Genomic DNA, 25,813 nt, shown 5'->3' on the forward strand with positions numbered 1-25,813 from the left:
AACACTGCAGATCTCAGTTGGAAACAAACTGACAGCCAACATAAGCCCCTCAGAACAAACATCAGGTGATCAGTTTTAGTATATCTGGTACTGTATAAAAAGATTTTGTTTACAGAAGACAATAAAATTCTGGGTCAATTTTTAAACACGATAGAAAATCATGTTAAAGGTAAGAGGCGAAAGGAAGGAAGCTATATGGGTAATATCCACTGTGATTCTCCATTGCTAAGAACATATAGATTCCAATGTCTACTCTTTTGGTATTCTTGAAATACTCCTTTACTCTTCTTATAGGAAATGAATATCTGTCATTCATATCAACGAGAAAAAATCATACCATGTATAGGACATTCTTGTAACACAGGTAAACTTGTCTTCTGGCACTTAGAATCTGATCTTTTCTGACAAAGACCCTTCAGGAGAGTCTGGTGGGAGAGTATACACTTGCCCTTGTTAATACATATCCAAAAACTATAAAGTAAAAGACCCATCTGTCTCCAATCTTGTCCCAAAACCAACAGTTTTACGTTAGCATTAATAATCTGCTCTGCAACAGGACAGCAGTTCTCTCTAGGAAACTATAGCCTCTGTCAAAATTCAGTTAAAATGTATCTTCTTCTGAATACTGTTATTTGGTGGATTTAAACCAATCTGAAGCTGAACTAATAGTATTTACTGTACATCTGGGAACAATCACTTGTTTGCTTCTTTGTACCAGCCATCTGGGGATCAATGAGCTAGGAAGAGTTTAGCTTGAATATTTCCATCTTCTACGTTCCATTAAACTCTGATCAGGCAAAGCTTTTCTTTAATTTTCCTTCTCCCCAGTTCCATTCACTTTTTCTAGAATCTTGCCTCATGAAGAAATCTGAAGATTTTAAAAAGGTTTATATCTTTGAAGTTGCCTAATCCAAGTGTTGCCCCAAAAGATATTTTGGAATTGTGCAATGAAGGTGTCCACAAGATTAGCAGGTAGATTCAATCTACCACATGTGGTTTGGATTCTGAGCAATAAGTATTGCGGTTGCAGTTACTGTGCTTGAAGCAGAAAAAGATTTCCTTGTAACTGACCAGTATAGAACGTTTATTAGATCACAGCTATATTGTCCATTATACAGCCACATTTTTCTACAATCATGTTAGGAAACTCTGCCACTTCAATTTCTGTGTAGTTTCCCTTTTTGACAAGATACATCATGGGAAGAGGAGAACTCTCGACCACAGCACAGGATCTCTCTCCATAGCCAAAATGATGCAGCAAATTCTTCGGCTGCCAGCAGCTGCCCACACAATGGTAAGCTTGATAGCCAGCTGGCTCAATAATCCAGTACTGAGTCCAGGTCAACTCACGGAAATTGATATAATATTGTTGCCGGCAGCAGGTAGATCTCACCATCGTGCTTCCTTCTCCACAGTCCCCAGGTCCTCTGTTAAAAAGCAGAATCAATATTTATCTAAGATGTAGGATGAGGACTGCACCCACTTGCTGAAAATTTTCAGCAAGAAACAGACTAACACATACAAAACTTTAGGCAAGAACAAAAATATATCTTTGTTTTAATGATGTTGTCTGTTTATTGATTACATACTCAACTCTCTTGGCTTTTGTCTCACACACTACTTCACCATGTTCCATTTTTTCCCTCTAACAGTAGTCCCAAAGGTGCTTTTTCAGGAAGCAACTGTACTTTCTTGTTTTTTCTTTGAAGTCTTTTCACTTCCCATCCAAGAATCTTCTTCAGTTCTGACAGGACAGTGGGGAATGGAGTGGAAGCCAAGAAAGTACAGTTGCTTTCTGAAAAAGCACCTTTGGGACAACTATCACCTGGATGACTGAGAATCTCTACAGACTTTCCTCTAACAGTTATGTCAGGCAGATTATAATGACTCGTCTAACATTATCTGATTTACTGCTTGACGATCAAAGATTTGTACTGTAAGCCACTCTATATTCTGCATCACATTCATTTTCTGTGTGTGTGTGTGTGTGTGTGTGTGTATACATAAATTTACTATATACCTGTAGCAATTATAGATTATATTACTCTCTGATTCCTCTGATAGGTGTTATTTTAATTAATCAAAGACAGACTAATTCCAGATTTCCCCCCCCTCCACTAGCAGTACTCCCAGATGTGGTTTGCTAAAGTATTACTGTTCATGTAAAGTGTTTGTATTAGTTGTGAAATGAGACATGCCACTCTATGAACATTTATTCAGAAATAAGCAAGCAAAAATTCAAGATCATGCCAACTTTCTTGAGAGTCTTGCTGAACATGGATTTATTTGCAATTGAACAAGGTAAAGGACATACACAACAGTCACTATCTTAAATAACCTAACTCAAAAACCAGTTGACCCTAGCTTCAAGTAAATATTATTCAGTATAGGTTGGAAGCTGCCTGGGCTTTTTTTTTCCCAACATGAAAGACAGAAATGAAACAATGTCACAATGCAGAAATAACATGACACTTACCCATATTCTTCCAAATTAAGAGTGTAGAGGACCAACTCCGGTTTGCCTAGTGCCTTATCTGAAGGGTCCTGTGATGTAAACCGCACACCTTTGGCTATTTCAGAGGCATAGCTGCCTAATCTTTCACCTTCAATCCAAATTTCCAGGAGCATTGGTCCAGAGGCTTTTGTTTTTAGCCAGAAATGTACAGCCTGAGTAACATCAAAATTCCTCCAGCCAGATTCCATAATGGGAACTAATCTAAAAATTTAAAAGCATGAAATGCTTATCTGAGTATTTTGGTTAATGCAAACATACTATGAATATAATAATAATAATGAGAATACTAACAACAATAGCTTCTAACATAGGCTTTTACTCTAACTTCCTTTTTCTAGAAAATGTAAAAAATAATATTTGGACAGAGCAAAAATATACTATATTCAAACAAATTATGGGCAAAATGCAGAAATGGTACACACATAAATAAATGAATGAAAAGTAGAACAGTATTAAATTAATGCTACAATATACAAAGTATAAAACTAAGAAGAATCTGGTCCCTATTGTAATTCCTGCTACCAATTAAATACAACTGATAAATCCAAAATATAACATATATTGATCTAGACTGGGAATAAAATATTTTTGTGATCCTAAATTTTCATGATGTTTTTAGAAATCATGTGAGGCTATCTGAAAACCATTGAAATCTCTACATAGACAAATATGGTACCTTATTTTATGACTGCAAAACCTGGATGACTCTTAGATGGCACTAAGGAGACACATAAAATTTTAACTCTTTGCTACTACTGAGTGATTATTTTGATCTCTGAAGTCCAGAAATAGTAGCTATGCCTTATTTAGAATCTATTTTGTATGGCTAGCCCAATATTTTGGATGCTGTCCTGATGCTCTTGAGATTGAGACCCCGGCTTAATCTATGTTTCAAGGCTAATATAATAATTTCTCAAGAGAACAAGTGGCTGCATTCACATATCAGATTGAATCATGGTATTATAGATTACATGGTTTACAGCAACGTACATGTATACATTGCTACAAACTGTAAACCATGATTTATTAACAATAGTAACTGAATTCACACACACTTACATTAAGCCAAACACAGTATGTGAACCAGCTTATATATTATTAAGTTCTTAGAAAGTACTAAAAAAAAATGAATTGCAGAAACATTGTTTAAATTATATTATGTTGACTATATAATTTTAAACTGGCTTTACTGGAGACAAAATAATCTTCCCATGCTTCAGAGTACTCTAAGAGACTGTGGACTCTTCTTCATACCTGGAATCAATTAAAGAGGTCCGGTTAGTGCCATTATCTTGAAGCTGCACCCAGTACACAGTCACCCTTGCATTCATGACTGGTCTTTGTGACTGCCTATTGGGCAGATGTTTCTTGTCCAGGGGCTTTTTGAAAAGCTTCAGTTCGGCCATGGTGACTTCACTGTTTTCTGGAATCCTGCCCTCCATGTCGAAGATCAGGTTCTGACGGGTGGTGTCTGAATAGAGAATGTCTCCTGAAATATCTTTGAGGATGGAAACAGAAGGAACACTTTTAAATCATTATTTACAACTGCCACAAGAAGTATACAGGAAATAGAAGATTCTTTATTTCTCTGGAGGAGTGATGTTTCAATTATCTGGTAGAGATTGTACTGTATAATACAGCATATCTAGAAGACATCTGATTATCAAAGGCTATTTTAAGAAAAAATAACATGAAATAGATCACTTATTAAAATTCTAGAGGAAGACAGATGGACATCCAATTCCTTCTAATTTTTGTTACCATTTTGCACTTGTCTATCCTTCCTTTACATAAACACAGTATAAAAATTGTAAATAGTGATTAGTAAGACCTATCTCAACCATATATATTTAAAACAATGAAAAGCTTTATGGTATTTGTTCATGACAATGCTTTCTACTACTAACATCTCAAATGGAGGTCATGTACAGTCATCTGATAGACATATATTTAGAGAAGATAAATCTACTCATGATTTTCTTTCCACAACCTGGTACCCTTCAGATATGTTTCCAGGCAGCATAATTGTTCTACAAAATTGCTTTAATCATCAATGTTTTTTTTTCTCCCAAAATGGATCATGTATTTCCAAGACTTTAAAAAATAATATATTTACAACTTTCATAGCAAATTAAATCTCTTTTCCTTTATAAGCATTTCTCATTGTTTGAGTCACCAAAAAATTCTTTCTTTATGTAGTGAGAGCCATAACATGGGACTTCCCTTCATTTGTTTTTAAATAACAATTGCATAGTTTGTGATTATTTTTTCATCTGCTATTCAACAAAGCAGGGACCAGCCTCATTTAGGAGAAAATGTGCTTAAATAGCAAATATTTTTCTCAGTAATCACATTTAAGATTGTGTTACAGTAAACAAATGCAATGTATTCAGTCTTTGCAAGGAAAGCAACATAATTTTATGAACAATACTATAACATAATATCTAGGTTATGCTTTAATCTTTAAAACTGGCTATCAACACTACATCAACTCTCCTTTATGAGAAATAAATTAGATTTCCAGACAAATTCTGAACTTCAAATTTCATCTTTGTGGATACATTTAGCTTAAAATATCTTAGAAATCCTGTTTTCCTGTGGTTTGGATTAAATCTCTTAAACAATTGACATTAATGAAGTTTCAGATTTCAAATGGGGATGGAGAATTTGCTTTTAGCTTCATGCAAACATGAGACCAAGTTTACCTGCGTTGCCTGGAATTCCTCTCAAGATCCCAGCTAAACTTGGCAATGCTCTTCGTTTCACTCGGTGCTGCTTCAGCATGGACATATATTTATTCCTTATATTCTCTGGAATCACTAGATTTTCCAGGTCAGTCATCTGGAGAGCAGGGACATCTGGAAGTTTCAGTTTCTCCAGCAATATTTGCTTGAGTCCTTTCTCGCTCAATCCAGCAGTGGTGGCAGTTAGGAACAGGGCAGAGGTTAAAGCCCAGCTAAGACTCACAGCCATCATTTGCTAATCAATCAAATAGGAAAAGACTCTCTAAATCTCTCCTTTCTCAGCACAAGTTTTTCTTGGCAGAGAAGAGATCGTGCTGTGAAGCTGCAGGCTGTTTGAGTGGGAAGGAGAACTCATAGGATGTCTTTATATAGTGAGTGGGATATCACTGGCATAACAAATTCCACAAGCTGAAGTGAGGCAGAGGAAGTGGAAGTGTTACATCTTTTTGGATACATCCAAACCATGGTCACACCTTCCCAAGTTTAAGTAATAACATAGGAATAAGGATGGCAGTGGAAGTATAATTTAGCCACCATTCAGAGGAACAGCAGACTAATTATATTATAAATGTTATATAATTATTATATCTATTATTACATCCTATTCCATCAACTGCAGATTGTTGTAAAATCAAATGGAAATTCAAATTCCATATCTATGAAACTTTGGACACTCTGGAAAGTTCCAAATTAGAGAAGATTTCTATATCTGACTAGGAAAATAAAACATATCTTTTGTCAAAAGAGATATGTATTAAAATAAAATTTTCCAAAGTAATCTGATACTAGGGCGCTGGTGATTATGGTCTGTTATTTTGTTGTTGTTAGGTGTGTGAACATTATAAATGACAATGTTGCCAAATACTACTTAATCGTGACACCATATCTCCCAGGCCTTGCATAATACTTTTTAATTTCTAAAACCTAAAAATATATAGACCAAACCTTTTGAATATGCATTTGCATTGTGTTTATTATAGTTTCCTCTAACTTTAAGTATATTATATATATTTAAAAGTAAGTTTGTCCTATTTTGCAGATGTAATTTGTTGTTTCACAAAACTCAATCTTTAAAAAAATGTATTATTGCAGCAATACCAATCACTACAAAATTAGAAAAACAAAAAGTAGAGCCCCCCCCTCTACTTTTTCAATTTAGGAAAACTTATATTTTGTCTTTGTACTGAAATATCTAGTTATTTGCTCTGCCCAACTTTAATGCATTGAAAAAGAATAAGAACAATTTCACATGAAAAGCTACTCTAACACTTTGTTCTTGCAGATGGACTATATATCAAAAATCATCAAGCATGGCCTAGGCCCTAGGATAACTGTTACCTCTCCACAATTTTTCCAGGAGCTATGAAATCTATTGCTCATAATACATTACTATAATGACTATTAACCAGAGATTGGCCTAGGTATAACAAATTTCTCTACTTCTTTTTTAAAATCACCCAACTTTGTGACCATCCCATCTTGCATCTAATTGTGTAAAAAGACATGGCTACTTTAAAGTTTCAGAAAACTACTACATTTGATATTTGATCCTGGATAGACTACTGTAGATACAATGATTGTTGTGACTTATGGTACACCAGAAGCCATTGTGGATTTTCTGCTAGTGAAATACAATAAAGAGATTGCTAACAAAGGGTTTATGAGTTTAATTTAGTTGTTGGTTTTACCTGTTAATGTTTTCATATACTAGAACAATGTCAGGCTAAGTGGGTTGGGTAAACAGTGTTGTAGAAATGTACAAATTGTGTGCGTCCTTCACAAGGGGGAGGAGTTATTATTTTTGAAATATATTTATCAGTATTCAACTATGGGAGACAATTTATGTATATGTCTGTTTTGTTTTGCTTTATGTGCTTTTTGATGTAGTCTTGTTTAGCTTTTTATATTTGTTTTGTATTTTTGTTTTTGTTTTGTTTTTGTATTTTTCCCTTTTTTAAAGTTTGTATTTGAATGCTTTGCTTTGAATAAAAGTTTAATTTTTTTTTTAAAAAATAAAACTGTTACACTTACTCTCATTCCATAAGCATTATTTTGGGAAATATGTTGGATTGGCATATTGTTCCACAATGGTGAGTGACATGTCTAAGAAAAGCTCTCATCCAGGACATGAGTATAATAGACAATCCCAACATATGGCATTTGGAGTCAGGAATAATTGTAAATCCTAAACTAGCACAAGGTCATTGTGCCTAATAGCTATTAATCCCCTATCAATTTGTTTAATCTTTTCTTAATCTCCACATCTTTGCACAGAAAATTAAGTCATTAGCATGCTGAATCTGCCACCATTCAGTGGGTGGCCCAGCTTGTGCAGTTACAAGAGAGAAAGAAAATCTTCCTATAGAGTTTCTATAAAGAATACAGTTTCCGAGTTGCATTCAACTCCTGGAGACATCACAAAGACATCAATGTAATTTTCCTGGTAACAAGAAAGGATTTGCTTCCCCGTAGAAGTGATTTGTTGCTGCTTTTTTTCCCAGAATGCCGGTTTGACTTCCTGGTCTATCCTGCTATTCCTTGATGGTCTCTGGTCAATTTAGTAACCAGACCCAACGCTGCTCAGGAGCCAAGTCGAGGTTGCCACTTGCTGAGACTGGTTTTACCTTTATTGTGCAGAATTCCACAAAGCGGTATTCATGTCTAATATCAAAATAGGCCTCACCTATGCTCCTTTCCCAACTTCAGAATACCCATTTTGAAATGAAAGTGCCAATATGCTGAACAACAGCGCTGCTGTACATACCTTTTCTTGCTTCTGGATTCCTGGTCCGCCCAAGCAACAGCTGCAACTGAGCCTAAGATGGATAAAATAAGTATACACAACACAGCAGCACACAACTCTTCTAACACCATGATTAAAAATTCAATGAAATATCATCACAGTCAGCGGGCAAATATAAATCATACCTTCATTTAATATAGTCGTTGCCAAGGCTCGCCAAACTTATAGGCACAGTAGCCTAGCTAAATCTCCAGGCCCTCCTGAATAGGATGTCTTTATATGAATTTAAGTTCTCACTTAATACACAGAAATATTTGCCTTGCCCAGAGCATTACCATGGACTAGATTCAAACATCATGTTATCATGGTGTTTGGCTTTATTTGGGTAAGCATATTTAAATCAGAACAAAACATCATTCAACAATATCCTGATCTATTATGTGTTAACTTCATTAGGATGTTCTCCAGTTTCCATACAAATAAAATCTAGGTAGGCTTCCAATCTGAAACAATATATTTCCTTCATTAGAAAAATAAAGATGGGAAATGAAAAACCAGGCAACACGGATATCAGTTATTAAACTTAAAAGATTGTTTTTTTAATCTGGTGTGCCTTAGTTATAATCATATATTGTATTACAAATATATTACAATTGTTGTGATATAATTGGATGCTGTTTCATGTATACTTGGTTTCATGTAACTCATATTAATGTGGGGAACATTTTTGTTCTCATGTGAACTTTTTCCATGGGATGATTTCACATAGTTAAAAAAAAGCATTTTTAAATTTGCATAATACCAACAGCACAACTTTAGTTGAATGCTGGCATTTTAAAATCTGTCTAGTGCTTTGATTTTTGCAAATAAAAAGCAAGCAGTTAGAAGAGTTACACTGGCAGGTTCTTTCAGAGAGATGATCAGAGAGCATTTTCAATGAAAAAAATCACTATAGAAAATTTAATACTAAACGTGTTCAGAGATATTTAAAATGAGAGATTGATTTGACTTGATGTTTTCTGTAGCTGCTGGTATAACTGCACGAAGTTATTAATACGATGGAAAGAATAAGCATAGGTGAGCATAGGTGAGCCTTGAAGTGTGAGTCTCATTACTAGCTAAGTAATGAAACATCTGCAAAACAAACAATCAAGCTCAAAGAACACCAAAGACTCCATAGAGATTTTGTTTCTTTTCTTTCAGTCATCAGTTTTTGTGTCTTCTGCATCAGATCTTGAGGAATCTAGTAGCATCCTTTCATACTCACAAATGTTATTGAAACAGATCAACTTTTGTGAATCATCATAGACTAGCATGGTTTTTTTTATAATTACAATACAATACAATTCAATAGCAGAGTTGGAAGGGACCTTGGAGGACTTCTAGTCCAACCCCCTGCCTAGGCAGGAAACCCTACACCATTTCAGACTAATGGCTATCCAGCATCTTCTTAAAGACTTCCAGTGTCGGGGCATTCACAACTTCTGGAGGCAAGCTGTTCCACTGATTAATTGTTCTAACTGTCAGGAAGTTTCTCCTCAGTTCTAAGTTGCTTCTCTCCTTGATTAGTTTCCACCCATTGCTTCTTGTTCTGCCCTCAGGTGCTTTGGAGAATAGCTTGACTCACTCTTCTTTGTGGCAACCCCTGAGATATTGGAAGACTGCTATCATGTCTCCCCTAGTCCTTCTTTCTCTTAAGCTAGACATACCTAGTTCCTGCAACCGTTCTTCATATGTTTTAGTCTCCAGTCCCCTAATCAGCTTTGTTGCTCTTCTCTGCACTCTAGTCTCCCCATCTTTTCTACATCGTGGTGACCAAAACTGAATGCAGTATTCCAAGTGTGGCCTTACCAAGGCATTATAAAGTGGTATTAACACTTCACGTGATCTCGATTCTATCCCTCTGTTTATGCAGCCTAGAACTGTGTTGGCTTTTTTGGTAGCTGCTGCACACTACTGGCTCATATTTAAATGGTTGTCCACTAGGACTCCAAGATCCCTTTCACAGTTACTACTACTGAGCAAGGTACCACCTATACTGTACCTGTGCATTCCATTTTTGTTGCCTAAATGTAGAACCTTACTCTTTTCTCCATTGAATTTCATTTTATTAGATAGTGCCCAATATTCAAGTTTGTCAAGATCCTTCTGTATCTTAAGCCTATCTTCTGGAGTGTTGGCTATTCCTGCCAGCTTGGTGTCATCTGCAGATTTGATGAGTTCCCCATTTATTCCCTCATCCAAATCATTGATGAAGATGTTGAAGAGTACTGGGCCTAAAACAGAGCCTTGGGGTACTCCACTGCATACTTTCCTCCATGTAGATGCAGTTTCATTAAGGACTACACGTTGAGTATGGTTGGTCAGCCAGTTACGAATCCATCTGGTGGTGATGCTGTCTAACCCACATTCTTTTACTTTATCTAGTAGTAGGTTATGGTCTAACTTATCAAATGCCTTACTGAAGTCCAAATAAACTATATCGACGGCATTCCTCTGGTCCACTAATTTTGTCACTTTGTCAAAGAATGCAATAAGATTAGTCTGGCATGATCTGTTTTTGACAAACCCATGTTGGCTTTTGGCTACTACTTGTTTGCTTCTAGGCGTTCGCTAATTCGTTGTTTGATTATCTTTTCCAGAATCTTCCCTGGTATTGAGGTCAGGCTGATAGGTATATAGTTTCCTGGATCTATTTTTTCCCCCTTTTTTGAAGAAAATTCACTTTCATTTATATAGGCCAGTTTATTATTTCTTTTTTCTTGCCTTACTAATCAATGATGATGATGATGATATAATAGTATTACTAAGGTACGATTATATTTTCTTCTAATTAATCTAGCATATGCTTTGTATAGTAATCAAGAACATCATAATCCATATTTCACCAGATAAATTTCAGTTATCATTTCACTTGCATTTGAGAATTATTATAAAGTGATTTGAATCAATTATCCAACAATCTTTGAAAATGTACATAAGACAAGCATTTAATACAAAATTGGTAACTTATTCTTAGGAAAAAAGATGTTTGTGAATTCTAACATTTATAAACACAAGCATTTCAGAGGAAAAATAGTACTTTATATCAATAAAAATTATAACCTATTTTTATTACTGATAATTAAAAGGCAATTACAGCCATTCCAGCTTCACTTTCTGAACAGATTTTGTTAAGAAACACAGAAGTAACAGAAAAAGGAAGAAAGCAGAAAGACAATAATATCTGCATAATCTCTTGAAAAATATTGTATTCACTGAGGGGCAATTGTACAATAGAAGCATTTTCAGAAAATATGTAAAACATAGACCATGTTGTACTATGAGCTGGGTTCAGCAATTATTGCTGAGAAAAGCTGGTATCTGCTTAAATTATTATTAGTAATATACCTCTTTCCTGGAGTTCAAATACAGTTCTAAATTACACTCCCCCCCCTCCCCAATTGGCTTGAATAGTAAACCAAGCCTTTGGGGAATGTTTTTTGCAGCTGGAGTCTCTAGATTAGAGATTGTTTTCTCCTCTGTGTGGTGTCCAGTCTAATAGACTGAAATCTCTTTAATGTTAAATGTGTATTGGAAGCGGATTTATGACCACCACAGGTGAAATAGAATTATTAAACAAACAGCTGAACTCAATTAGAAAAAATAAAATGTGGATTGAAGAGGAGTTCACACAATGGTGATTATCTGCTCCAATTGCTGGATTTACTATTCCTTTTTTGTCATGCAAACAAGAAAAGGCAAGCATTATGTAGGTGAGCTTTCTGAGCAATGTTGATTGGAACCTACATGGTGGATTTAAAATGTCAGACAAGGGATTTAAAGTGTCTCCTTAGAATGAAATATGAGAGAGAAAACGAGACTCTCATTTTCCACCAAAAGTGCAGGTAAAGTTTGCCTTGATTATGCCTGTAAATAAAAGATTATTCTTTGTGTAACTGATACTTATAGAACTCGTATTAGCTGTTTGCTGCATAATGTTTGCTCTTTTATCAATAAACCTAGGTGTTAATAAGGATTTGTGATTGGTTTAAGTCTAATCGTAACACTGTTGCAAGATAAGCATGGTGCACCTTTTACATACATTTAAAACAATAAATTATCAGATCCCATTGGTAAAAGAATATATTATGGGACCCAGGAAAGGAAGATTTTTTGTCTTTTTTGAAGTTTTCTAAAGGTCAGCTATGACCATGCTGTTTTTTGGTAAAACTCTCAAGATGTGAATGTGTTCCCAGGCATGGGGGGCGGGGGGTGGTGGAACCCATGCAGTGGTTATTTAAATTTTGTTTAGTTCCTTGACGTTTGTATTTCCTGTGATGTTATGGTATTATTTGTAAATGATGTGAACTGCCTAGTTCCTATTGTGAGATGGGTTTTTGTCTAAATTGAAAAAAAATTAAATAAACAATTGAATAATCAGGCTATTTTTTAAATTTATTGTGTATTTCAGTTTTAGTTTGCTTTTGCTGAAGATTGAGTTAAACCTCCCCTTCCAGTTTTTACAATTTTAAAATCGATTAGACTAAAAGAATTGGTTAACTCCACAAAATGTATTAAACCAAAAATTTTAAAGTAATGATTCATTGAACAATGATCTGGATTGCATATAATGTTAAGCCATAATGGGTGGAATCACACATCACACTAAGCTAAAAACAGCCATGAAATCTCATCATGGTTGAATTTTGTGTGTGAATCAGATCATACCACTCGATAAAAAAGCTTTCAGTAATCTTCCCAGCTGAGTAAGAATAAATTCTTCCTGCCCATGTCTGACAATCCCTTAGACCATATATGGTCACCTTTAAAAAAAAGAAAGCAACATGAAGTTTCTTAAATAAAAGGAGAACATTTTATTTCATATAGATTCAAGGGTTACCATGTTAGTTGCGCTCCCTAACATGCATTTAATAAACAAAGAATTTGCATTTTTACATTTTTAATGATTAGAGAACAACAAAGAGATAAGTGCCCCTTCATATTTATGCAGCACAGATATAGTAACCCTATCTTAAGAGTTTTCAATACTGTTTAAAAAAATAGCAGTGTAAAAGTGACTTGGAATCATAGAATTCGAAGGAACCAATGAGACCTTTGATTCTTTCTGCTTCCTATAGGAAGACAATAAAAGCATTCATGATAAATTGCTTTCAGCCTTCCTGCTTCCCTCAGTTATTGTTGCTTCCATCTTTATATGGCCTGATAAATAACACTTTGCCAAGATTACATCTCAGCAACTTTCTGTATTTTGGGGGGCTGGGGGGGGTGTAGGAATTCATGGTTGTGAAACTATCTAGACACAATTTATGTCAGCCTCTTACATGCACCCTTCTTCAGGCATCCAAAATTGCCCACATGGCTGTGTTTTGTACAAGCTGAAGTTTCCAGATACTTTTCAAGGCTAACCCCATGTAGAGTGCACTGCAATAGGCTGGAGATGACCAAGGCATGAATGTCTGGGTCAGGGGTGGGTTGCTGCTAGTTCTATTACCGGCTCACGCATACGCAGAACAATTTACAGTGAACTGCGCACGCACAGTCACTAAAAACTAAAATGGTGGTGGCCCTGTCAGGGGAAAAAACGCCTGATATCTGAGATCAATGGACCATGGCTGATTCCCTTCCGCATATCTTTTGAGATATTGAGAAAAGTAAAAGTCTTTAAAAGTATTCTAATTAATAAACAAACTTTAATAATAAAATAAAAAAGTAAATGAAACAGAAATAACTAATTGTTACATTTTGATAATGAAAGCTCCGTCTGCCAAGTTGGCAGCCGAACAAAGAAGAAAAGAATTTGGAATGTGTAACCGCATGCGCAATAAATCACTTTCAGATAAGAACTTTTTTTTTTTTTATGACCTGCGCAATAAAGCTTTCTTAGTTTAACTCCTGAATGTCAGTTCATGCCTAGCAAACTTTTTAACATCGTGACACCCCTTCTTTTGCTAGTCTGGGCTGACGTCATCAAATCATCAATTAAGGCACATCTTCTTTCACAGATATTCGTGTTGATTTGCAGCAAGTGGTTTGTTAAGCATGTCTGCGATCTGATCATGTGTAGAAACATATTGCAATTTAACAAAACCTTGCTTAACTAATTGCTTTGTGTTTTGATAACGAATGTCAATGTGTCTGGACCTAGAACCTGTAAAATGTGACTCAGAAATATAAACAACAGATACATTATCTTCCATCACGGTGATTGGTCGAATCGGACGTGTCCAGATATCTGTGATCAAAGCATCAAACCACGTTAGAGAATTACAAGCATCTGAAACACAAGCATATTCAGCTTCAGTAGATGAACATGAAACAAAACTCTGTTTTCTCACTTGCCAGTAAACAGGACAACCATTTAGGAACATCATGTAACCAGAAGTGCTTTTGCGTGACTTCTTGTCGCTCGCCCAGTCGGAATCAGAAAAACAAATCAACTTTGGTTGATCAGTGTGTGTTGGTTCTAGCAATAACTTCATGTGCTTAGTGTGTTTCAGGTATTTCAACAACTTCTTAATGCATGACCAATGAAATTGTGTTGCCTTACCTACGTGTCGTGATAAAAGATTAACACTAAGTGCGATGTCAGGTCTGGTCCAACTACTAATGTATAATAGTGAACCAATGACTGAACGATAAAGTGTTTCATCCTCGAACTCAGGACTTGGTTCATGTGTTAAGTTGTGAAAATCTGTTTGCATGGGTGTCTTTGTTGTGCTAGCATCTTTCATGTTGCAATGATGTAGAATGTGGTCAATTTTCTCTTCTTGTGAAAGACTAAACCCCTTCTGTGTCTTTTCAATTTGAACACCTAAATAAGTGCTAATGTGTCCTAAAGATTTTAGTGTGAAGTATCTCTGCAAACTTTTAGCAAAAATCTCACTCATTTTCTTATTTGGACCAATATAAACAATATCATCAACATAAACAAGAATTATCTCATATGCATTGTTAGATCTTTTTGTGAACACGCATTCATCAGTTTCGGACTTAATAAAGCCCATTGAATTTAGTTTGTCAGTAAGACATAAATACCACATTAAACCTGACTGTTTCAGACCATAAAGACTTTTGTTCAGGAACCAGGTATCCCCTTCTTGCTTTCGGAATCCTGGAGGGCTTCTCACATAGATCTCTTCATCTAGGTCTGCATGTAGATAAGCTGTGTCCACATCAAATTGGAAAACTTCTAAACCAAGAATAGTTGCAGTGGTTAAGGCAATTTTTACACTTTCAGTTCTGACTGTTGGTGAGTAAGTGTTTGTGTAGTCCTCAGGATAACGTTGAGCGAAACCCTGAGCTACCAGTCTGGCTTTGTATAAAGACTCACCATTTGGTTTCTTCTTGATTCTGTAGACCCATCGGGTGCCAATGACTTTCTTGTTTGCTGGAGGTTTTGCAGGTGTGAATACATTAAGTTTCTTTAAACTGTCCATTTCATCCTGCATTGCATCATACCACTTGTCTTGTTCTGAATCAGGAAGCTGTTTGATTTGTGTGAATGTCTCTGGAGGAAGAGTAACGTTGCAAATCAAAGGTAATGGTGACTTTGTCAGTTGCCATGAATAACGTTGTGGAGGGATTCCTTTTGTGGCCCTCTTGGAGCGTCTAGGAGCAACAGACCAGTCTTCTTCTTCTTCATCATCATCATCCTCGTCCTCACGTTCGTCGCTAGCATCAGCATCCGCGGCTTGCGAAGACGGAACATCAGGTTGTGAAGAACTGGTAGAAGGAATATCTGCCTGCGAATTGTCATCAGGCTGCGTGGCATCTGGAACACCATCTCTAGGAAAATAAACTTCAGGATCATTGGAATGAATCCTGGACCAGTCAATATCTTCCTCAAAATTAGCAGATTGTGAAATGACAATCACATGTTTAGTATCAATGAATTTGTACCATTTTGAGTTATCATCAATACCCATAAATCTCAGTCTCTTTGCTACTGTACCTCCCTTTCTTCTTTGACTTAAGGGAGTGTTCACCATAGCATATGAACCAAAAATATGGAGGTTCTTGAGATCAGGCTTGTAGCCATAAAGCATGTAGAAAGGAGTTTGATTGATTACACTGCTCCAAGTACGGTTGACAATGTAATTTGCATACTTGATTGCTTCACCCCAGTATGCGTTACTGAGATTGGCATCTTCTAGAAGACAACGCATCATGGTTTGTAGAACCCCTTGTCTTCTTTCTACGACTCCGTTATGAGCCGGTGTATATGGAGCAGATGTCTGATGGAGAATTCCATTCTTACGCATCCAGTCCTGGAAACGCTGAGACATGAATTCTGCACCACGGTCACTCTGGATTCTGGCGATGCGAACTTGGTATTGTGTAGAAACAAACGCTGCAAAGTCTTTAAAGATCTGAAAGGTCTCAGATTTCTCTCTCATAGGATATACAAATCCATATCTAGAATGATTATCTACAATTGTTAAAAAATACTTTCTGCCACCAAGTGTTGGTGGGAAAGGACCCACTATGTCAGTGTGTACCAAATCAAAAATGCGTGTTGACAGGCGTGTAGCGTGTTTGGGAATTGCAGCCACCTTGGATTTAGCCTTTTTGCAAACCGCACAATCCAAAAACACCTAACACCCCTTTAGATCCAAACCTTTTGCGAACTCCGGCATCTTTCTAAGAACACGGAAACTGGCATGCCCCAATCTTCTGTGCCACTTGTGAATACACCTGGAATGCAAAGGTTTACCAGTTAGTGAATTCTCAACATTAACAGTTTCATGAGGACCCTCAGGCTTGCTCTGAGCAATCTGTTTCTGTTTTCTTTGTTTGTTGGCTTTAGGAGCCTTTGGCACAGTAACGTTTTCTCTCTCTGGGACAACTCTCTCTGGGTCTGCGTTGTGCCTTTTTGGAGTTTGCATACTTGCCTGTGCTTGCCCTTTAGGCTTTGGCTTTAAGTAATAAACACCACCAATCAGCATGGTTTCAGCAACAATATCACCATTTTTAACTAAGTAACTTGCTTTTTCGAGGTGGTGAACCTGGAACTTTAAATCTCTAGACAAGTGACTTTGACTAAGCAAATTACTGGTTGCTGAAGGTATGTAATAAACATTAGGGATGTGTGTATCGAGCTCTTCAATGTAAACAGTTCCTTTTCCCATGACCTTGCAAGTGTGGTTGGTGAAGGAATACAGTTCTCGATACTCGGGCTCTGGTTCGCCCATCTCTGTGAAAAGTTCCCTTCTGTGGGTAACGTGCACAGCTGCTCCACTATCTAAAGTCCACAAAAGACGTCTGTCGAACTTTGGATCAGGTTGTGGAACGTTGGTTATGGCCAGTGTCACAAGTGGAGTTTGTGGATCACGCCTTGGACCACGACGACCTTGTCTTCCGCCTCTACCTCTGCCTCTGGAATCTGTTCCTCTGGGCTGGTACGTGACGTGAGCTGGAACTCGTTGGGGACAATCCCGGGTGTCATGTCCCACACGGTTGCAGGTGTAGCACTTTGGCATCCTTGGAGCGTAGCCTCTTCCTCGGAAGGGACGTCTGGCTGGAGCCTTTGATGCTGGGGGCCGTTGCAGATGTGGTGTAGCTAACCTGATAGCTTCGTCTTCCACTAAAAGTCTGCAAACGTGGTTAACTGTGCGTTGAGCAATAGGCACGTAGTTAATCTTTGCAACAGCATCTTTCCATTCATAATTCAATGAGTTAATGATGATGCTAATCATTTGGATATCATCGATTACATGGCCATTTTGTCTCAATTCACTTCTCATTCTTTTCAGTTTGGTCAAATGTCCACCAATTCGTTCACCAGGTTTCAACTTCGAACCATGGAACTCAGACATGAGCAAACATGAGGATTCAATTGAAACGGGCCTGTAGCAATCTTCCAAAATAGCCCATATTTCTTGGGCAGTTGCATCAGGTGGAAAGATACCTTGGATCTCAATTTCCATTGACATGAGTAAAGTCGTGATTGCTCTGTTTTCGAGGTCTCTTATCACAGGTGTCCAGGGCTGAGGGGGAGGATTAAAAACCATGGAATGTGTGCCTTCTCTTCGAAGCAAGAGCGCAATTTCACTGACCCAGGCTTTATAATTCTCTCCTGACTCCTTTAATTTGGACTCACCAGTCAAGGGGGTGACTGTGAATACCTGCTGAGGAATGTGCATCGGAACAATTTGTTGCTCTGGTTGCAAATCTGGTTGTTGAACCAGGGGATGCTGGGGTTGCATCATTGGCCTTTGCGTGGCAACATCAAATTGGCTTCCTCGAATTCGCCTTTGGCTTTGCCTTTTTCCATCTAGGGAGGATTCGACACTGCCAGGAGGTGTTGAAGACTTAACCTTTGGGGGCAAAGTTTGGGCTTCTGTAAAACTCATAGACAGATCTCTAAAAATCTGGTCCAACTGCTTCATCTTTTGCTGTAATAATTTTTCTCCACCAGCAGATGGCAGTGCAGCCTCACTTTTTGGCTGCAGTCGTCTATACGTATGCGGAAGTTCAGTTGACTCAAAGGGACCACGTGACCTCGGTGACGTGTACATGTCTCTTTGTTCTAATTGACCAATGAACTCTGTGGGGTGTGTCTTAGGCTGTTGTTTTGAAGACAAGATGGCGTCCTCAGACATTTTGGGAGTGGGGGAGCTTCTCCTACTTCGCCTTATCTCCTCAAAGCACACTCTCGCGTCCCTGGCATATTTTTCGAAACGTTCTATTTGATCAAGATAGCTTTGCATTTCTTGCTCATCATCTGGGGAGATTTCATAGACTTTGCTTTCTGCGTGGGAGGATATTTTTTCTGCCGGCCATTCATCAATTGTTTGATAATCTGCGAGGGTCTGGGAATGGAGTGGCTCTGGCAGAGTGGAAAGTTTTGGCTTGGCCCCCAAAAATTCATAATCTCCTGGAGATATTTTAGAAGGAGGAACCACTGACCTCGTTTCGTGGATGTCGCGTCCTGTAGCTCCTTCCCCCACATCTGGCTCGGCACTTTGTTGCTCCTGGAATACGTTTGAAGGTTCTTGCTTCTGTGTGTCCGAGGGAGCCTCCTTGTCAGAGGAAGCTGATTCATCTGTGCTCGCCCCATCTTTCTTTTCCTTTTTTTTCTTTTTCTCCGACATTGCTAATTAGGCTTAGTCGGTTATCTTTAGATAGCATGAAGGGAAAATACAGCCATAAATTGTAGCCATTTCAGCTGCCAAGTTGTCGACCAACCTCTGCAACCAAGTTGTCAGGGGAAAAAACGCCTGATATCTGAGATCAATGGACCATGGCTGATTCCCTTCCGCATATCTTTTGAGATATTGAGAAAAGTAAAAGTCTTTAAAAGTATTCTAATTAATAAACAAACTTTAATAATAAAATAAAAAAGTAAATGAAACAGAAATAACTAATTGTTACATTTTGATAATGAAAGCTCCGTCTGCCAAGTTGGCAGCCGAACAAAGAAGAAAAGAATTTGGAATGTGTAACCGCATGCGCAATAAATCACTTTCAGATAAGAACTTTTTTTTTTTTTATGACCTGCGCAATAAAGCTTTCTTAGTTTAACTCCTGAATGTCAGTTCATGCCTAGCAAACTTTTTAACATCGTGACAGGCCCAGTGGCGGCTAGGGAACCGGTTTGAGGCGTGGCAGGCCTGGGTCTTTGCCGATTCTGCGACCCAGGCATGAATTCCACTACCGGTTTGGCTGAACCGGGCCGAACTGGGAGCAACCCACCTCTGTTCTGGGTGGAAAGCCCATCCAGGAAAAGGAGTTACTGTACACAACATGAAGCTGAGCAAAGACCCTCCTACCCATGGCTGCCACCTGCTCTTTAAGCAAAAGCTGTTAAATCCAGGAGCCCCAGATTATGCATTGGGTTTGTCTGGGGTAGTGCAACCCCACCCAAGACCAAAGATGATAAACTCCTGGATAAAGAGAGGCCACTCATAGCTGGGGTTCAGCTGAAATCTATTGTTCCCCATCCAGGCCTTCACAGCCTCCAAGCACAGCAAAAATCTTATTTATAATTAAGATTAAGCCGTATTTAACTTCAAACAGAAAAAAAATCCTTGGATCTCATCACCTCATTCTATAGCGTGTACAGATTGGCTGTGCTTTGGAACAATATAACTGTCAAGATCTCTATGAATATGGCTAGAACTCCTGGATGCCAATGAAAGTTTGGAAATATAGTTCAATTCCTTAAAAATCAAACTAGTTTGTTTTTTTGACTTCCTTTGAATATTGTTTGGCTCATGTCAGGAGCAGTTTGGTCTAGTGGTTAAGGCACCAGGCTAGAAAGTGGGAAACCAGGAGTTCTTGTCCACTTTAGCCATGAAAATTAGTTGGGTAACCATGGGCCAGTAATTCTCTCTCACCCCAATTCATTTCACAAGGTTGTTGTCATGAGGAAAATAGGAGGAGGAAGATTTGTTGGATACATTTGCTGCCTTGAGTTATTTGTAAAAATAAAGGTGGGATATAAATAAATGTACACATACATATCAAAACTTGAATTTTATGGCTCAGAAATTGTACTGCACAATTAAACTACATAAAAATATAGGAGAGCAAATATACAAACTACAATGTGGAATCTGAACACATTATTAAAACAATACTATGAGACAATATTAAAAGAGTTTAAATAATTAACATTAAACCAATGAAGGCGCTTGAGTAAATCCCCTCCTAAACTGTAGCAAAGAACAGCTTCAGCTCCAATGGTGCTTTTCTTCATAACATGCAAAATTAATGGCAGATATCAATTAATTTGATTCACAAAGGGTGTCCACCGGTTATCTAATTATGTGGAGTGGTGTACATGAGGGCTGTCAGTCTTGCAAGTAGGAAGAAACAGCAGTAGGAACCCCAATAACTGAAATATTTGTATCTCGTTTCATAGATCTGCCTCTTATCTCTCTATAACAGCAGGCTCTATCTCCCACAACAGGAACTGAAATGCCATTATGCGTTTATCCTAATGTATTTTAGAATTTTTACCTCAATCATAGACCTAATGATCCACTGAAATATTTAAAAAGTGAATAACACCACAAAATAAAACACCCATCAGGAAAAGACAAAATAGTTTTACTTAAATCCCAGTACATTAGAAGCATAACAAACAAAGGAGATTTGTTAAGCTTTTAATGATCTGCACTCCAATCTTTGATGGAAGCCAAGAAGTTTGTACCAATCTGACTTTATTGGTTTCTCACTGCATTTTGCAGCTTAAGTTTGCACAATTAATTATGCAGTGTTCTGAAAACAACAGCGTTTCCCTATAATTCCAACTCTGTGACATTTAATTTCCCACCCAATTTTTCTTAATTTAACCATGGGACAGTAGGGGCAGCTATACTTTAAAGCTCCTGCAAACAGAACAGAAGGTTCTACAAGGTGTTATATGAATGCATTAATAAAGACCTTCAAAGGAAATTGCTACAATCTGCATGCTAATAAAAGACAAGTAATTTGCAATCTCTAGAAGGTGTCTTCTCAGTCAGCCTTGAGAAAAAATTCAGTCAGAAGAAACATGGTAGAAAATGCTCCCTGCTAAAGATCTGTGAAGTATTATTGCAAAACCAGCTTAGCTTCCCTTTGAAGTCTGCAAATTAGAGAAGGGGTAATATTTGTAGTGATCTGGGTGAAAATCAATGGCAGAAGAATATCTACAACAAAAATAACAGTAGTATTTATACTATGTCATGTACAATTAGCAGTAATATCTGTTTAAATATCAAAAAATAAACTTACTGATCTATTCTAAGTTGCTGAAAGCAAATAAAACCAATGGATTCAATGAACTACCGGTAATTATAAACTCCTACCCTATGACATGAAGACACATACGTATATCAAGAGGCCATGTTGCCAACAACACAACTTATATAGGCGCCAGCTATCACAATGCAAACACTAAGCTGTATCCTTTGCACAGCAATGTAAGGATGACCAGTTATTATCTTGACACCATTGAGGTTGGTTACAAGGATCAATGTAGTTACTCCCCATATCAAGAACACTGGTATCAGATTTTCCTGTTTCTTAATGGCTACTCTAGCCACTTAGATACTGATGGGGAGGGGGAGGGGGAGAGGAGAAAGGAGGAAAATCTACATGAAACATGTGTTATTTGGTATAATGAATGCAAATGTTAAGATAATGCTAGAACTTAGAAAAAATACAATACTAGGAAAGATAATCAATTTATCTTATCATTCTTAATCACTCTCATAAAATGGCTAAAAGGGCACTTTTCTCTATAATATGGGACACATGGCCATCTTATTTAGATGGGAGGCAGATTCTGGATGTAGGAACATCTATTCAATTAAAAAACCCTTAAGTATGCATATTTGAGGGTCGTTGCCTGTAGATTCCACATTTTAAAAAAATTCATACAAAAACACTGCACTCTGCAATGGAACTCAGTGCAATATGCCAACATTTATGTCAATAAAACTTGGCTACAAAGCAAATACTCAGAAGAGTGAGTATTTGTTTAAACGATTTAAATAAAAAGGTTTTATACCATAAAAATAGTTACTGTTATTAATTTATTTGAAAACATAGTTCAAGTATTTGAATATGTATTAAGGCATAAATTGCTGATTGCAAAATATTTTTCTTCCCCTCCTTCTGGCTGAAGTCTGAACACAGGTTACTCAACCCAACCAATCTATTTAACCATGTTATGATTAAAGATATGAAGAAATTGTAAGAATTAAGGGCTTGGAAACACCACAGAAAAAGGAAGACAAGAACAAAGGAATCATTTGAAGGACGTGGAGAAAGTAACAGCAAAAAAAAAAGGGAATTGTTCTATAATTTATCAATATAATTCATGTATTAACTTTTGAAAAAGTATAAGCATATTGAACATACAGATGAATAAAGCTTCCTTATTTATTTCAAATCTTCCTCTCCCTTCTTTTTGCACATGAAAATCTAGAACTAGATGAGTTCCTATTAGGTGATCTGGGCAGCATAGATAATTAATATCTGTCTTACTTTAGAATATAGAAGGAATTCTGTAGATAAATGACAGTTTTAAAAAATTTAACATTTTTGAAAAGAAAAATTTAAAAATTTAAAACAGACCCTGTAAAAAATTGTACAGATTATTTAATTCTAAAAGGCATAACATGTGAAATAATTTTCAGAGGAGAAACATTTAAAAGGCAGGCAGTGTTAGGAAAGTGAATTAATCGTAATAACTAGAATTTTTAACAAAGAGGCATTTAACAGATAATCTAATCTTTATTTCACTTTCACCACTGGAAGAAAATCTGTAATAGAAATAATACAACCACCGATAGATGTTATGGGACAACACCTCATACCACCCGCTGTCTAAAATCTAAGGATATATGTGTTCCTCAGGGGAAGATTATCCATAAAGGAAAATCCTGCTGGGAGGCATAATAAGAAGCTGAGTTTACTCTGAAGTAGGAGTGTATTGTGGCTCACTAATTGAAGTCATGTGGATACAATCACACATGTAAATGTAAGTAAGTGTGCACAGTGCTTGGGTGTTAAGATTACTCAAGTGATAAGTGGATTATCCAAAATATAATGAAAGATTTGAATAATTTATCTGTATAATTAGATTTTGCCTTTAGGTTTCCATTTATCGCTAGGATTGAAAAATAAATGTTTGGTACCTACTGAACCATCTATGTGGCACCACCAAACTGACTTTGGCCAATTCTGAAAAAGTAAACATGGCCAGATCTAGTTATACTTGGATGGCAGGCAGATACTTTAGCTATTCTACGCATGTAGTCTACACTGAGGAATTGAAGCAATGGGAATATATCAAACCATTTCCAAATTATGCTTACAGGACTGCAGGGACAGGAAGTCACCAAGAACTGATTCAGATTTGAGGGATATTTTATCTTTTCACTATCGATACTGGATTTGCCAATAGTATGACAAGTCATTCAGTTCAAACTCCAATTTATAAGGTCAGAAATGGAGCATGACAGATGTATTGGTAGAATTCTTTCATATAAAAGTGCTTTATGCACATTAGTGAGAAAAATCCAAAACCAATTTTAACCAAACTTTTACTTCACCTTAATAGATAGTAAATTAATGCAACATTACAATAGCCAAGTAGATCTCTACAAGTTCTCTTAGACCAACCATACTGAACTTATATTTCTATGTGCTGCCAAGCTTTGACCTTATACATTAGCATATGCAGTGTTCACTTTGGTTTTTGAAGCTACAGTGGTGCTTAAAAATTTATAAACCCTTCTGAATTTTCAATATTTCTGCATAAGCATGACCTAAAATGTGATCTATTTTCCACACAAGTGATAGAGAAGCCATGTAAAGAAATGAAAGAAGTATACTTGTTCATTAAAGAAAATGTGGGGGGAAACAAATTAGCATTACAATCAGAACATATCATCTGACCCACAATCCTAGTTTTCCTCCACTGTAACATTCTGCAAATAAATTAGACAGGTAATAGTCAGGTAAAAAGGTTATTACCCTATGTTGCCTGTTAGTAATACCTTTCAAAAACTTTAATATAAAAAGATAGACCAGTTTTTGTAGACCCTTGGTATTGTGGTAAATACCAGTATTGTTAATATCTACAGGAAGAGAACAGCAAATTAGATGATGTCTCTAGATATCATCAGTTTCTGTACTAGTGATCACTTTGCCATCCTGGTTTAAAACAGGCTTTATGTTGCCACGGAAATGGCTGTGTAATACAATAAATCATTGTGGACAGCTCAAAATGAGTGGGCAAATGAGAAAAATTAAAAAGCTCTAATATGCAAATACAATACACAAAAAACACCTCTAGCTATTTTAAAAGGATGGCTCACTTGAGAAAATCCAATACTCTATGTTGATCTCTTAGCAAACTGTTGATAAATTGCCCATGTTATGGGAAAAATGCTTTTTGAAGGTAATTCTTGATGCATCAGAATGGTGTTTTGATAAAAATCTAGATCAGAGAAAATGATTAATCTTAGGTATGGGACAAATTTCTTTAAATATTTTATTTGTTAAATTTGTATATTGCCCATCTCATGGAGTCTTTATCCCTCTAATATCTCTAAACTATTGGCGCTGTCTCTGCTCATTTACAACTTTTAGGAAAAACACGATTACATTATTGTAACATCACTAGCCTTTTATTTTAAGCCTTACCACAAGGAGAGGTTGTGGGAAGGAACCTCTCCAGTCTTTGCTTAACAATGTTTCTCAACCCAAGGTGCTTTTTCAAGAGTCAACTGGCTTTTCTTGTTTTTCTTTGAAGACTTTTAGCTTCTCATCCAAGAAGCTGAAGAAAGTCCAGTTGCCTCTTCCAACAGCACCTTTGGGACAACCATGACCTGGATGATAGAGAAGCTCCATAGGATTTCTCAACTTTAGTCTTTTAAGCCCTATAGACTTAAACTCCTCTCCCCTTCGACTGGGGACTTCTGGGGAGTTCATGTCCACAGGTCTTTAAAGTAGCCAAAGTTGAGAATCACGAGCGAAACAATTTACAAGTCCAACTAAGGATAGCCAAATAGGTAAGCTGGGAATTTAGAGAAACCCGTGTACTTTGCCCTAGTAAATCGCCATCTGTCCACTGCCTGCCCCTCATCGCTACAGATCGTACCCCGCTGATCTGTGCTGTATTAAAAGAAGCTGTCTTAAACCGGGCTTCTCACGCCGCAACAAAACTCGAGTCGACCAAAGTTTTGCATCCTCTTGGTCGGCTCTAAATATTTTAGCATTAAAAGACCATTAACGCCTCCTCTGAAGGGTGAATTCACATTGAAGAGCGTTAACTTTATGGATTAATCTCCCAAATACGTCGGGAGGAGG

General features: G+C 37.0%; 1 protein-coding gene across 2 annotated transcripts; it reads right to left on the reverse strand.

Moving 5' to 3' along the window:
* Nucleotides 1-97: 97 nt before the first annotated feature.
* Nucleotides 98-25,712, reverse strand: LEFTY1 (left-right determination factor 1). Of its 2 annotated transcripts, XM_081944129.1 has the most exons (7): nt 25,605-25,712; nt 24,820-24,941; nt 8,024-8,075; nt 5,221-5,356; nt 3,770-4,013; nt 2,477-2,716; nt 98-1,427 (listed from the first exon to the last, which is right to left on the reverse strand). In XM_081944129.1, the coding sequence occupies exons 4-7, from the start codon at nt 5,354-5,356 to the stop codon at nt 1,088-1,090; spliced, it is 960 nt and encodes a 319-aa protein (XP_081800255.1). In that variant the 5' UTR covers nt 8,024-8,075; nt 24,820-24,941; nt 25,605-25,712; the 3' UTR covers nt 98-1,087. The 2 variants fall into 2 exon arrangements, with proteins under 2 accessions (XP_081800255.1, XP_081800256.1); XM_081944130.1 differs by lacking the exons at nt 24,820-24,941; nt 25,605-25,712 and adding an exon at nt 25,148-25,511.
* Nucleotides 25,713-25,813: the final 101 nt, after the last annotated feature.

This window comes from Natrix helvetica (genome assembly GCF_964273705.1).
Source record: "Natrix helvetica genome assembly, chromosome: 2".
Taxonomy (NCBI): domain Eukaryota; kingdom Metazoa; phylum Chordata; class Lepidosauria; order Squamata; family Natricidae; genus Natrix; species Natrix helvetica.

Excerpts from the sequence above, each read along its gene's own strand:
- LEFTY1 (XM_081944129.1), bottom strand. The coding sequence starts at position 5,356 with ATGACTGACCTGGAAAATCTAGTGATTCCAGAGAATATAAGGAATAAA. Across the intron at positions 4,014-5,220 it reads AGGAATTCCAGGCAACGCAG|ATATTTCAGGAGACATTCTC; the intron begins GTAAACTTGGTC and ends CCATCCTCAAAG. Across the intron at positions 1,428-2,476 it reads CTTAATTTGGAAGAATATGG|AGGACCTGGGGACTGTGGAG; the intron begins GTAAGTGTCATG and ends GCTTTTTAACAG.